The sequence below is a fragment of the Solanum dulcamara genome, chromosome 6, assembly GCF_947179165.1.
Source record: "Solanum dulcamara chromosome 6, daSolDulc1.2, whole genome shotgun sequence".
In the NCBI taxonomy this organism is placed as follows: Eukaryota; Viridiplantae; Streptophyta; class Magnoliopsida; order Solanales; family Solanaceae; genus Solanum; species Solanum dulcamara.
This window is the reverse complement of record NC_077242.1, coordinates 2,777,473-2,791,643: the sequence shown is the minus strand read 5'-3', so window position 1 is coordinate 2,791,643 and position 14,171 is coordinate 2,777,473. Positions and strand designations below refer to the sequence as shown.

At 33.6% G+C, this 14,171-nt stretch overlaps 2 protein-coding genes across 3 annotated transcripts; one reads left to right on the top strand and one right to left on the bottom strand.

Annotated features, from left to right (window-relative positions):
* Positions 1–2,800: 2,800 nt before the first annotated feature.
* Positions 2,801–7,721, bottom strand: LOC129893361 (D-amino-acid transaminase, chloroplastic-like). Of its 2 annotated transcripts, none has more exons than XM_055968879.1 (5): positions 7,307–7,721; positions 6,899–6,966; positions 4,619–4,794; positions 3,473–4,146; positions 2,801–3,113 (listed from the first exon to the last, which is right to left on the bottom strand). In XM_055968879.1, the coding sequence occupies exons 1-5, from the start codon at positions 7,341–7,343 to the stop codon at positions 3,016–3,018; spliced, it is 1,053 nt and encodes a 350-aa protein (XP_055824854.1). In that variant the 5' UTR covers positions 7,344–7,721; the 3' UTR covers positions 2,801–3,015. The 2 variants fall into 2 exon arrangements, with proteins under 2 accessions (XP_055824854.1, XP_055824855.1); XM_055968880.1 differs by having other exon boundaries at positions 6,899–6,963.
* Positions 7,722–9,688: 1,967 nt separating this feature from the next.
* On the top strand, positions 9,689–12,317 carry LOC129893270 (pentatricopeptide repeat-containing protein At4g18520, chloroplastic). The gene has a single exon (XM_055968779.1). The coding sequence runs from the start codon at positions 10,016–10,018 to the stop codon at positions 11,894–11,896; it is 1,881 nt and encodes a 626-aa protein (XP_055824754.1). The 5' UTR covers positions 9,689–10,015; the 3' UTR covers positions 11,897–12,317.
* Positions 12,318–14,171: the final 1,854 nt, after the last annotated feature.

Genomic DNA, 14,171 nt, shown 5'->3' with positions numbered 1-14,171 from the left:
TTTTGTAGTGACGAATCTTGTATGTGTCCTAAGAAAAGAAATTTATCCATTTTACGGGGTTTCAAAGGGGCGTAGAAACGCATAAGAACTTTTGAATGGAAAAGAGATGTCTATACACCTTTTTGCAGGGATTTCAGTTTCAAACAGATGTCTATACCAATTGGAAAAGATGTTAGCTAACTTTTGGTGAAGCGGTGATGAATTAATATAGCTGTATATGCTAACCGTTTTTATTTTATTCTTTATACATTTTTATTTCGGGATCTTCAATTCATATGAATAGCCAGATAAATTTACTGTTTACTTTTTCTAGCCGACATGCATATATACTGATTATATATGATTATTCTCAAATTATGCATATATTATACATTCACTGTCTATTTTTAATTTAATTTGTTTGACGGACAACTATTTTGGTTAATTATACTTTTTCTTTTCAAGTTCATCGATATAATTGTTCAAGCATTTTTATTATTAATTTTTTGTAAGTATAAATAGCGAAAAATCACAACTATCCCTTCCAAAAAAAAATGTTATAAACTGTTAAGAGATAATGTATAAGTACCACTTTGAACTATGACCGAAATCTCATCTGATGTCCAGAGTCTGTATTGAAGCTTCGACTAAATTAATGTCGAATTGCACAATATAAAATTCATTCGAGAGTGGCGCTCCAACAAGATTTTCTCTCCATACACTTATTGTTATTGTTGTAGATTTTGAAGTCCCTTTTCATGCATTCTGATCTCTTGGATTAATAGTTGTCAAAAATGTAAGTTGTTGGAAGGACACCTTCATTCACTACAGATTACGTAAGGTGTAGTGGTTGTAATCTTTGTCCATGCATGCACCTAAGACTCTAGTAAGTGCTATTGATATGACTACTGATTAATTCATTCATATAACTGATCACTATCTTGAACAAAATCTTGCCCCCTCTATTTTCCCCATCATTTTTTTATTAAAGAAAATCAAAATATAAAAAAAGTATATATACACAATTTTAAAAAATTCAATATTTAATATATATTTTAGTAGTGATTTTCTTTGGGGTTTGAGTTTTGTGGGGGGGGGGGGGGGTTGATGTTGGATTAATTAGGATTGCCTAGGAATATATAAAATCAATCATTTATGATAATTACTAAACAAACTTATCATTCACGTGACTTGTTAGAATGTCAACTAGCTTGATTGGCTTCATTTTTTTGATTTTTATCTGGTATTCGATATTCATATTAGAGCCCTGATTAAATTGGGATTTGCTCCGGGAATTGGGGTAAAGCTTCTTCTACTTCTTGAACCATGCATTTTTTTTTGGAGAATATATATTTTTTTTGGAAAAAAGAATCTCCAGCATTGATGTATATATACATGTAGTCCAAATTTTAGATAAAAAAGTATTTTGGATATAAAGCACCATTGAATAGACAATGGCTCTAACTAGATGAATCATGAATGTAATAATATTAAATAATTTTATCATGTGATAGAAATTTGGTTACCTCACGTTATCAAGGAGCAATATACAAAGTTGAAAAAGATTGATGTTGAGGGATGATATTCGAAAAAAATGACAAGAGTTCAGTAGAGATGTTGTATTAAAATGGTTTAAATTTAACTGTAATTTGGATAAAAGATGTTGATGGTTTTTATCTTTAATACAGCGTATCGCTAACGATTTGAGCAATTACAGTTCTCCTTTTTAAATTCCTTTTATTCTTTTTTCGGAAAATGGTCATATTTGGCCATGTATTTTCTGAAAATGGTTATATTTATTATTCATCATACTTTTTTTGATATATTTGCTTCTGTCATCCAACTTTATGCACATATTTGCAATATAAAAGTGAGGGCATGAGACTTGACAGTCCAATGACAAATATGTGTTTAAAGTAGGATGATCGGGGCAAATATATTAAAAAGTATAATGAAGGTCAAATATAACCCTTTTCTGAGAGTTAATGGGCAAATATGACCCGTTTTTGTTTTTTTAAACGTCATTAAAGTTGTACTTGTATTTACCCCCTCCCCCTCCCCCCCCACACTCACATAATCAAGTGTGATAAAGTGCTAAATCTCAATTTTGTCTCATCTTTTGAGTTAATTTCTTGGGTCGAGTTAGATTCAAAATCCATTTATTTTTAATTATAGTTACAACTTACAACTCAATCCTTTGTCTACCCAATGTTAGACTCTATATATTATATTATTCAAGTTCCAAATGTTCAGTCCCTGGGTGCAAGGGTATTGAGTCCTACATCAGTTATGAGATGGTTAATTGGGTCTCGTTAATCGTTACACAGTCTCAAATTATCCTTACCTCTTAAATTACCTTTTGTCCCTAGCTTTTGAAATTTAATTAGGCACAAAATTTATTTTCTTTAGTAAATCCTAAGTTTGAAGCATTGACCATCATATTACTTCTAAGTTCCAGGTAACATGTCTATTTAAATTAATAAACCAAATATAGAGACATTATACTAAAGTTTCACTTGTATTAAGTTCAAATTCCAGGACATGATCACTGGAGCTTCACCAGTATAAATTCAAACTTCAGGACATGGTTCTGGAGTTTCACCCTTAACTCGAGGACGTGGTCTATGGTGTTATTAGAGCCAGAGTAAACTCTCTTTATACCACACCTTGCATCCTATTGAGAACGAAGAACCGTCTAAGGGGGGGGGGGGGATTATTGGAGCAGTAATTTTCATTTTTTTTCAATCTATTCCAAACATAAAACTTGAAAAGTTGATGTACCAATACATTGCAAGATATTTGGTTGACTCACTTCAGGCGTTCAATACTTGAATAGCATATGAAATGCTAGAGAAGCTCCACACAAAACAACCCTTATTATGATCTATTTCTGTGCCACAGAACCAAAGAAGCAGAGATACCACGTTCGCGTAGTTGCTACCATCTGCTACTTAGAAAGCAGAATGATACTGACTTTAAATTTCAAATCCATTCAGAGCACTCTATCTGCATGTTCTCCAATTTGAGATTGATTTCTTAAACATATGGTACTCGAATTCTCTGTGATTCCGGACCAGCTGCCATATCTTCCCAAAGTAAATCCGAGAGTGCCATCGTCAATTCTCCCACTTCCCCTGTCACAATAAACAATGTTATTCTTCTCTCCTATGCTTGTAAGTTGCAAATTATCGATATCCAGCTAACTTTAACATCAAGGGGTTCCACCTTCTGTTTACTCCGTTTCATTTTGTTTAGCTTACTTTCTTTTTTAGTTCGTTTGAAAAAGAATGCAACTCTTTAATTCCAACTTTCTACGTGGTATGTTTAAGACCACAATATTCAAAAGTCTTCTTTACTTTTTTAAATTTTTTGTCAAGTCAAAACCAGACAAACAAATTGCAATAGAAAGATTAGTATATTGCATATTAAGCATGCTTTTCATTGGCAACTTTATTTTAAAGGAAGTGAGGAAAAACTTGTTAAGTAGACTTACCATTTCCAATAGGTTTCTCATCCCACATGATGATAGGTAATAAAGGAAGTGTGCTTCCGACATACATCATTTCAGCAGCTTCTTTGGCATCTTCGACAGAGATGACCGTAGTTTTGACACATTGTAAACGTCCCTGCTCGACCAACTTGGGTGCAAGTTGAAGAAGCCTCAAAGCAGTGCACCCGCTTAGGATCTTATCAAAGCTAGGCAAGATAAGCTCCTTATCAGAATTTATAAAAGCAACATTCACGTTTGGACCCTCAGCGATATAACCTTCTTCGTCAACCCAGATAGATGCAAACGCTCCCTTATCCTCAGCCTCCATTATGGAGAGGACATTGGGGAGGTAGTTCACATTTTTCATAGTAGCAAAAAGAGGTGATTTCATGGGGATCGCAGAAGTTATCACTTTTACCCCTTCTTTGTGTTGTGCGAAATCTTCATCAATCACCACAGCATAGAATGCAGATGTCGGGCATTTAGCTGGGGAGAGTAAGAAGTTCCCAGGCCCTGCACTCAACCAATATCTCAGAGTGCCTTTCCTGCACTTTGATGCTGCAGAAAGTTGAATAAGAATGCTTTTAAGTTCTGAAAATGTAAATGGAGACGCGATCCTGGCTTTGGATGCCGATCTTAGGATGCGGTTAATGTGGACATCCAATTCGTACAGATAGCTGCATTAGAAAACCAAAGAGAAGCTGAATCAACCACCTTATTATAGCTTAGTAACTTAACTACGGTAGAGATCTGTTACTTTAGTTACACTAAGAATACATGATATGAAAATGATTTTGGTATATACTTCCATATTATTGCAACTTAATGATCTAGGCACTTTTTTATCCTTTTCTTTTTCTGTTGGGGAGTCCTTGAACCGAGGGTCTATTGGAAACAACCTCTCTACCTCGCAAGGTAGGGTAAGCTTTGCATACACGCTATCCTCCTCAGACCCCACTTGTGGGATTAATCTGGATTGTTGTTGCTGTTGGGGAGGAAGGGGGTTGATTGATAGGGGAATGCATTGTGAGTCAGAGTTGATAGGAATTGAAGCATGCTATTCCCGGAGTCTAACATAAAGTTGATACTTTTAGAGATCAAATAAAAAGTCATAACATCATTGTTTAAGGAACTAGACTAGATTCATACCCATCAAAAATAATAGCTGTGTCAAAGACGCCATGTCCTCGATGAACCATGTGATCATCCATTGGAATAACCATCATTGCGGGATCAAGAATGATTCCGCCATATACACTGGAATACATTGCTGGATAAGGTTGCTTCTTCACTGAATTACACTTCTCGTGCAACTTCTCAAGTAACTGTTTCAGCAAAAATCATCTAACTAAAGTCACAATGCACTCAAAATGTGGACGACTGTCAATGGGAATAGTCGAAAAATTGCACATCCAGGAGAACTTTGATTCGTTTTATTTTGTTTTAGATCATTAACTTCTAACATTTGGATATGCACTGTAAAAAGATGCCAAGAATCAATATTTAGTCTATTGTGCAGCAACCAAGTTCGTTGGACTTCATTCATATCATACCAGTGCAGCATAACTTTGATTTTCTCATACTTCTTAAATTACTAAATTGGGAAATACTAATAGCTATGAGCTAAAACTGAGTGCATTGCTGTGAGCAAAAATTGAATGATCTCCATAAATTAAATGCTAGCTATTAACAGAGGAACTACTAGTAATTGAAGGAGGAGAAGTACGTATATTTTAAACACAAACTTGTTTAGGAGCACAAAACAACTAGATTGAAGTTCTCCATAAGAACTAGCTCCTCAAGGAGGATACCTCTACATTATAAGCCTCAACTCATGACATGTATTGTCCGATTTGACCCAACAAACCTCATGGATTTGTCATTGGGCTACACAATCATCGAGCCCAAAAATGTGTGTACAATGTTTTAACTTGGGTTACACCTTATAAAGTTCTAAACTTTTCTGTCACATCTCGATGTGGGATTAGCCTAATGTGTAACATACACCTCTTTTTCAGAAGCCTGACAACCCTTCTTTTTGACCGGGCCTCTGTCATGGATGTCACACTATACTAGCTCTGTAATCGAAAGAAACGAGCAAACAAAACAATTCCCCTTCCCTCTCACAGGTTATATCATGAAACTATCATCTATAAACTCTTTAAACATTTTACAACAACAATAACATATTTAGTGTTATTATCCCCATGCCAGGTGAAGTCTATGGAGGATAGGATGTACACAGACCTTCACAGCTTCACCCTACATTTGTCTTTAAACCAATGTTTTAAAAGGCGGGGGGGGTGAGGCGAGGCGTTTTACTTAGTATAGGGAGAGGCATAAGCCTCGAGACGTGAGGCGTAAGCCCTATGGATCTTTAAAATTTTAATTACAATATAGTATAATAATATAATAACACATAATTATAAAAATACATCAATAGTTTGAAATAATTACAAATATGATTAAGAAAACTCATAGAAAATAAAACTACTAATATGATTATACAAGTACAAATAATGTAATATCTTAACTTTCTAATAATAAAAGAATCATTATTTCTCAAAATATTTTTTTTTCATACCATACAATCTACCCCTAAAAGAAAACAATCAATAAAACTTGCTAGTATTATAATAAAACCATCACTCCATCATGAATAAAAATAAAATTACTTTCAAATAGCTAAATAAAATATAATAATTTTAAGGCACATGTCAAAATCATGAAGACTAATGATAAATGAAAAAGTAAAATTTCACTACATATTTTTAAAAGAAATGTTACGTAGTATATAATCACTTCATAGTGTTATCAGTCGCCCCACCTTTCAAGGTAGGGGTTAGGTCTGCGTACACTCTACCCTCTCTAGACCCCACATGGTGGGACTATACTGGGCTTGTTGTTGTTGTTTTATCAAATAGTAAAGATGTGATACTACAACTTCTTATTTGAGTTACTCTCAATCTTTATCTCTATAGATTAAACATTATTAAGTATCATTCATTTATTCAAGAATTATTAGGGTCAACAGTATTAACTATATATTTTAACACATAATTTATGTAAGATCAGTTAAGCGAGTCTCTAGCGTTGAGCATGCTTAAGGCGTACAGTCAGGCACTTAAGACGTAAGTCGTATAGAACTAAGTCCACACTTGAGTCTTGGGGCGTTTAGCTAGAGCCCCGCCCCACGGTGAGCCCGATGCGAGTCTCAATAGAGTCTTTTAAAACACTGATTTAAACATTTTATTATTGCTTATTGTCTTTTTAATTCCTATTATCTCAAATTGTGCAAAATCAATGGGATAGCAGAACCAATCACTCTTTGGAAACTAGTAAATTGTCATAATTCATAAACAAACCAATAATGCAAACGAAAAAGAAACTATTCAAGCTAAAGATAAAGAGGGATTTCAGAATTTTCACCTCGGCGGAGGACGAAAACACATGAACTGAGAAATCATCCCCATTCTTAGCCTCTGTTGCTACAGCTGCTTCTCCGAAAAAAAAAACATATCACAAACACAAAGCAGCAAGTTATGTTTAACAATCATCAAAATAAAACTAGTGGGAGAAAATCCAACATACTTAGCTCCCGTTTGGCCACAGATTTTTAACTTGAAATTTGAAACTTAGTTGTAACTGGACATACATTTTATTTGGAAAAAAAACTTAAATTTTGTGAGCAGAAGTCCCAAAACCGGTCTGGACCAGTTTTTGGAACTTGAAATTTTTTCACTGACAAATTTTCAAAATCTATGGCCAAACAGATATTTGAGACATAAATATTTGAAGATAAATTTTCAAAATTTGTTCAAGAGAAAGAGGAAGTACCTGATGTCTGATCAAAAGAAGGATTTGAGGCTGCCATAGTGATAAAGATTGAAACTTTACAAAGAAATAGGAGAATGGGTATTGAAAGTGAGGAGAAGGAAATGAGGAGGACAAGATTTTTATAGTAACAGTAAACAGATAACACATGAGACAAAAGCAGTCCATTTGGTTTGATATTTTTGTGTAAAGAACAGAAAAGTATCAATTTTTTTTGGTCTTATTATTTGTAGTTGGTATTAGATTGTTTAGGAGTTTGGATTAGTGGTTTTGATGCTAAAGACAGAGCTGCCGTCCAACTACTCTTATTCTTCAAGAAAAAATGCTCTTCTGTACGATTCAAAAAGGCTCTTTTTCTAGTATTTTCTGAGAGAGGGAAGAAGAGAGAACGACTACAGAGTCAATTATTGGGAATAAAATCCGATGTGTAATGATGAGCAAATGACAAAAATTGTCCCTTATATTTGAAACTAATTCAAAATAGTCCTTAAATCATAATCTTTTATCGTTTTTTGTGATGTATAAAAGAAAATAATCACGGGATAATTTTTTAATATTTTTTTAATTTTTATTTGGTTATAAAGTATGAATAATTATTTCATGATTAAGAAATAATATTAAAATAAGTTATTTTTAAGCTTTTGATAAAATAACGATACCAAAATAACTTATCATAAAATAAAATAATTAAATAACAAAAATATTCCTAAAATTTACTTTATTATCACTTTTCACATCTTCTACCACGTTTATAAAGCCGGCTGAAAATTTTTGTTGCTCATTGGATGAAGTTTTGATTTCAAATAAATCAATAATTAGTATAATAAAATTATTCAACTGCTTTCGTCCTTTTTGACAATCAAAAGAATTTCTAGCATGTTGTTTCTCGTTGTAATTGGTAAAAGAAAAAAATTACAATAAAAAATACTACCAAATTTCAATCCAGTTTAGGCTATTAAATTGGTGCAGTTTTTGCTCCTATGTTGATTCATTTATTTTTGTTTATTTTTTTCTTATGACAGTGAAGAAGAGAAGCTTCCCAGTAGCCTCATTAGTCAATAGATTGCTTCAGTTTTATTCCTATGATTGCAAACTTATAAATAATTGATATTCCTTTTATTTTCTTTTGAAGAGTCGATAATTAAAGTTCTACAAAAAATATATATATAAAAAAGCTAAATAAGATGGAGGATAGTTTTATAAACAAATAACTAATTTTTACAAAGTATTCAATGTTTATTTGTTTTAATACAATAAATTAAATAAGCAATAAAAATTAATTTCGACATAATTAATTCTATCATAACTAATTTCAACATAACTTATCACATTATAACTATTCCCAACATAAAATACCCCTATATTATTAAAAATAGTTTAAATATATCTCTTATTATACTTTCGATCATTTTCATTATATTTTCGATCAAATATACCTTTGAACCATTAAAAATACGGAAAAGGGTCAAAATTACCCCTGAACTTTGAAAAATAGTTTATTCATGCCTTTCGTTAGACTTTAGGGTCAATTATACCCCTATTGTTATACTTTGGGCCAAATATGCCCTTGAGTATAACAGAGTGTCACGTGTCGGCCTCTCAGTGGACAACTTATTTTCCCTTTTAAATATGTTTTTTTATTTATTTTTAAATCTGTTTTTTATTTGTTTTTAAATCTGTTTTTAAAATTTATTTTTTTAAATCTATTTTTTAAAATATGTTAATTTTAAAAAACAGATTTTTTTTAAAAAAGATAAAAAACAGATTTAAAAAAAAAAGATTTTTTTAAAAAAAGATAAAAAAAACAGATTTAAAAATAAAAAAGATAAAAAAAAGATTTTTTAAAAAAAAGATTAAAAAACAGATTTTAAAATAAAAAGATTTTAAATCTGTTTTTAAAATTTATTTTTTTAAATCTATTTTTTAAAATATGTTTTTTTATTTGTTTTTAAAATCTTTCTTTTTTTTAAATCTTTTTTTTATCTTTTTTTTAAAAAAATCTGTTTTTTTAAAATCAACATATTTTAAAAAATAGATTTTAAAAAATAAATTTTAAAAACATATTTAAAAACAAATAAAAAACAGATTTAAAAAACAAATAAAAAAACACATTTAAAAGGGAAAATAAGTTGTCCACTGAGAGGCCGACACGTGGCATTCCCTTATACTCAAGGGCATATTTGGCCCAAAGTATAACAATAAGGGTATAATTGGCCCTAAAACATAACGAAGGGCATGAATAAACTATTTTTCAAAGTTCAGGGTTAATTTTGATCCTTTTCCGTTAAAAATAACTTTGTATCGATAATATAATTTACCCCTCCGCTACACTTGTTTTCTACCACCACTAAGAAATTGATATATTTAGAGATATTTTTGGAAACAAAAAAGAAGGCCCCCAGGCCTTCTCAAATTTTCACCTTCACGTTATGTGAAAATGCAGCAGTGAGTGAATCACAGCAAAAATATCTTGGGCCCTTCAACTTTTCTCCTCACTGCTGTGCTGACGCATTTTTGTGGCTCGTCCCTGTCGAAACTTCAGAAATTTTTGCTTTGCTCTGTTCTTCCTTCTTGCTTGTTGTTGAAATTTATCAGCTGGGGTTCTTCTTTCTTGGGAAAATTGGGACATTTTACTGGGGAATTGTCAATTCTTGGAAATTTAGAGAAAGCTGGATTCTTGCTGCTAATTTACCAACATCATAACACTAGGCCATGTTTTCACCTTCAATTTGCTTTCCAACAACAATTTTTCAAATTCATCCATCTTATTCTTCAGATAACACAAGCCGCTTCAGAACCTACAAATGTAAAAGCTATACTGATGACAGAAAACTCCCCTGTTTCTCTTTTAAAGACCCATCTTTCTCTGCTAGTTTTGATGTTTCTGCAAATTTCTGTAGAGACACCGAATTAGTTAGTCAATTGGATGTCCCGGACGATGAAATTTCTTCATGTTCCGGTGCTTCAGTGAATAGTTTTGTAGCTGACTCAAGTTTTCTAGGTCGTCTGCTTCAATCAAGTTCTAGTTTAAAAGAAGTTAAAATAGTTCATGCGATTGTATTGAAGTGCTTGAAAAGTAGTACCATATTCGTTGAAAATAATTTGATTAGTGTGTTGGTTAAATTTGGGCGTTTGAATGATGCTCGTAATGTGTTCGATCATATGCCTGAGAAGAATGTAGTTTCTTGGACTGCTATGCTTAATGGGTATTTGAGATATGGGTTAGATGATGAAGCTATGGATTTTTTCGCGGAGTTTGTAAAATGTGGTTTGCTGTGGAATTCCAAGACCTATGTGTGTGTGTTAAGCATGGCTGGGAGAAGTTGTGATTTTGAGCTGGGGAAGCAAGTTCATGCTGGTGTTATAAAGGGTGGATTTAGTAATTTGATTTTAGATAGTTCTGTTGTGTCTTTTTACGCGCAATGTGGGGATTTGAAAAGTGCTTTCCGCGTATTTGATGTGATAAAACGCCCTGATGTAGTTTGTTGGACAACTATGATCACTGCTTGTTCACAGCATGGGAGAGGGAAAGAAGCTTTACTAATGTTCTTGCAATTGTTCTCTGATGGTTTTGATGCTAATGAGTTCACTGTCTGTAGTATCGTGAATGCGTGTGGGGAGGAGAGGGAATTGAAATTCGGGAAGCAACTACATGCTGCAGTTATTAAGAATAGATATAGAATGGATGTCTTCATAGGCACCTCATTGGTAGATATGTATGCGAAGTGCAGTGAGATAGATGATGCTAGGACAGTGTTTGATGGAATGGGGAAAAGGAACACGGTGACATGGACGTCTATTATTGCAGGATATGCGCGTAATGGTCATGCAGAAGAGGCCATAAGACTCTTCCGGATAATGAAAAGGCGAAAAATCTTTGCTAATAACTTGACTATGGTAAGCATCCTTCGAGCATGTGGCCTACTTAGGGCTTTACCAACTGGAAAGGAAGTGCATGCACAAATTATCAAGAATTCTCTCCAAGATAATATTTATTTAGGAAGTACTTTGGTGTGGCTTTATTGCAAATGCAGTGAAAATTCGGCAGCACATAAGGTCCTTCAGGACATGCCTATTAGGGATGTTGTTTCATGGACTGCAATGATTTCTGGTTGTGCCCATTTAGGACATGAGTACGAGGCTCTTGAATACTTGAAGGAGATGCTAGGTGAAGGTGTGGCCCCGAATCCATTTACTTATTCATCAGCCCTTAAAGCATGTGCAAAGCTGGAAGATATCGAGAGAGGGAAGCTGATCCATTCCTCGATAAGCAAGACACCTGCTCTGTCCAATGTGTTTGTGGGTAGTGCATTGATCAATATGTATGCAAAATGTGGACATCTTCCTGAGGCAATTCAAATATTTGATAACATGCCCGAGAGGAATTTGGTTTCTTGGAAGGCAATGATTGTTGCTTATGCTAAAAACGGTTGCTGTGGAGAGGCATTGAAGCTCATGTATCGCATGCAAGTAGAAGGCATTGAGGTGGATGATTATATCCTTGCGACTGTCCTCACAGCATGTGGAGAATTTAAGGGAACTATCAAGTCCAAATCGAAGTATTTCTTGCATTCAAATAGTTCTATAACCTAAACAGAAATGATGTTCCTCAAAAAGTTTCAGCAAAATACAACAACATACCCAGTGTAATGATGGTTTCATTCATGTTCCAATGACAGCTGAACATCGAGTGCTTCATATGTTTGGAGTCTGGTTGTTTGTCATCGGCTAACTTCTGGACCTTCCATGGACAAATCTAGTAGTCCCTGAGAAAAGGAATGAGGTGAAGTTTATCGGACTGTGCTTGTAGAGGTCCATAATATTGGAACGTTGTATCTTCTAACCTCAGTGATACTCTGTATTATAGACCTATGTTAGACTCCTGCGATCGTGTATTGTCATATGAAGATCATGTATACTCAAACATTTGCTTAGTGAAGTGATGGAGAAAAGGTAACAATGACAGTTACATGGACTAAATATTTGAATGTTAGAAACATACAAGTATCATTCATTGGGTTGTCTTCAAATCTTTAGCTAAAACTATTATTTGTAACAAAAACTTATCTTTGAACAAAGCAAATAATATCCCTTGGGTTTTTATGCCTCAGCTCCTACAATTAGTGGATTATGAACTCAAAAATTGGCAGTATTAACATTGTACTTTTTTTAAAAAAATAATTCCTGGAATGGCTTTTTGTTTGAGACCTAGATAGTCCTAAACCTTTAGGAGGTGGTTTGGATAATAGGTGCTCTTTAGGTTGTAAAGTTTGAAGTTTTCATGTCGGAGAAATGGTAGTAGTTCACAGTTATTACCAGAAAAAAATTGTATACCTTATACTAAATACAACAATATACCCAATATAATTCCACAAGTTGGGTCTGGAGAGCGTGGTGTGTACGCAGTCTTATCCTACCTTGTGGAAGTAGAAAGACTGATTTTGTACTCAATATGTAGAATATGTTGGGGGAAGAAGCACTACAACTAAAGTTTGATATGATAATAAATAATGAAAATAAATTGGACACGAGAATTTTACGTGGGAACCCCTCAAACAGATAGAGAGAAAAAAACACGGGGCCCAAGGATCTTATTATGATAATATGGGAGTACACTGCTCTCAAATAAAAGGGGAAAACAACAATTAACACTTCTCTCTTATAAAATGTACAACTCACTAAAGAGGACACTTAAGACTACAATATTTATCTTAGTGTATAACTCTCTTTGTGCTCTTACTCTTTTGGATTGTATTTTGTGGGATAATCTAAACGAGGGAAAGAGACCCTTTATTTATAGAAATCTAGAAACGCGTAAAATCCGCGTATTGCACTTCCTTTTTGACTAATCATTTTGTAGTATTTGACTATCTTGCAGAATACAAATGCGGTGTCAGTTCTAGTGTAATTTCCATGTTATTATGGTCTGAATTACCACTCATTGCATGTATATAACCAATCAAACTATTAGCAAACATAAATGTAAGATTGTTGGGTACTTGGGTTGGTGCAGTAAATTGATATCTCATAGGAGAGGCCAGAGATTAATTTTTCTACCCAATGGCTTCTCAATCGAGCTTGTCGGTCTGGGCTTGCCTAATGCATGCACCCAAAAAGTAATGGCTTGCCTAATGCATGCACCCAAAAAGTATGGCTACGAAGTTCTTGCCCGAAGAAGAGAATAAATTCCTCTTTTGCCAGCTGAAAGTCAAAATCATCACTTGAAGTGACAGATTCCTTCACCTGGAAAAAGCATATAAACCATATGAATACTCAACATAACAATCATTAATCCTTTAGTTATATGTGGGCGACTTATGCAGGGAATCTCCATCAGCTTTTCACTAACAAATCCACATTAACATGCAGTTAATGAAAAAAACAATTCAGTAATGAGGGACAGTTGCCTACACATGCCCCCCCCCCCCCCCCAGATTAACTTGAAACTGATAATCAAGATCAAGAGAAAAAGCTGCATTAATGCTTTGATGTAAAAACAATTTTTGAATTTAATATTGCACCAAAACAAGGGAGAAAAAGTTTACTTTGAATGTTACAATTAACAAATTTGGAAACTTAGTGAACCATGAACATTGAGACATTGGGGATGATTTAGAATATTTGTAATTTAATTTCTTTATTCAGTGGCGGAGCCAAAATTTTCAATAAAAAAATTTAAAATACAAAGAAGAAGTCCAAGGCGATTCAGCATATACATTAAAATTAATTTAACATATAAAAATAACATAAATCGGATGAACCCTCGACTTGACCTGACTTTATTATGTCACCATGCCTGTTAGAAAATTGACAACAAACTGGAAAGCAGTTGGACCGACTTTTTTTCCTGGATCCCTAGTCGTGTTTG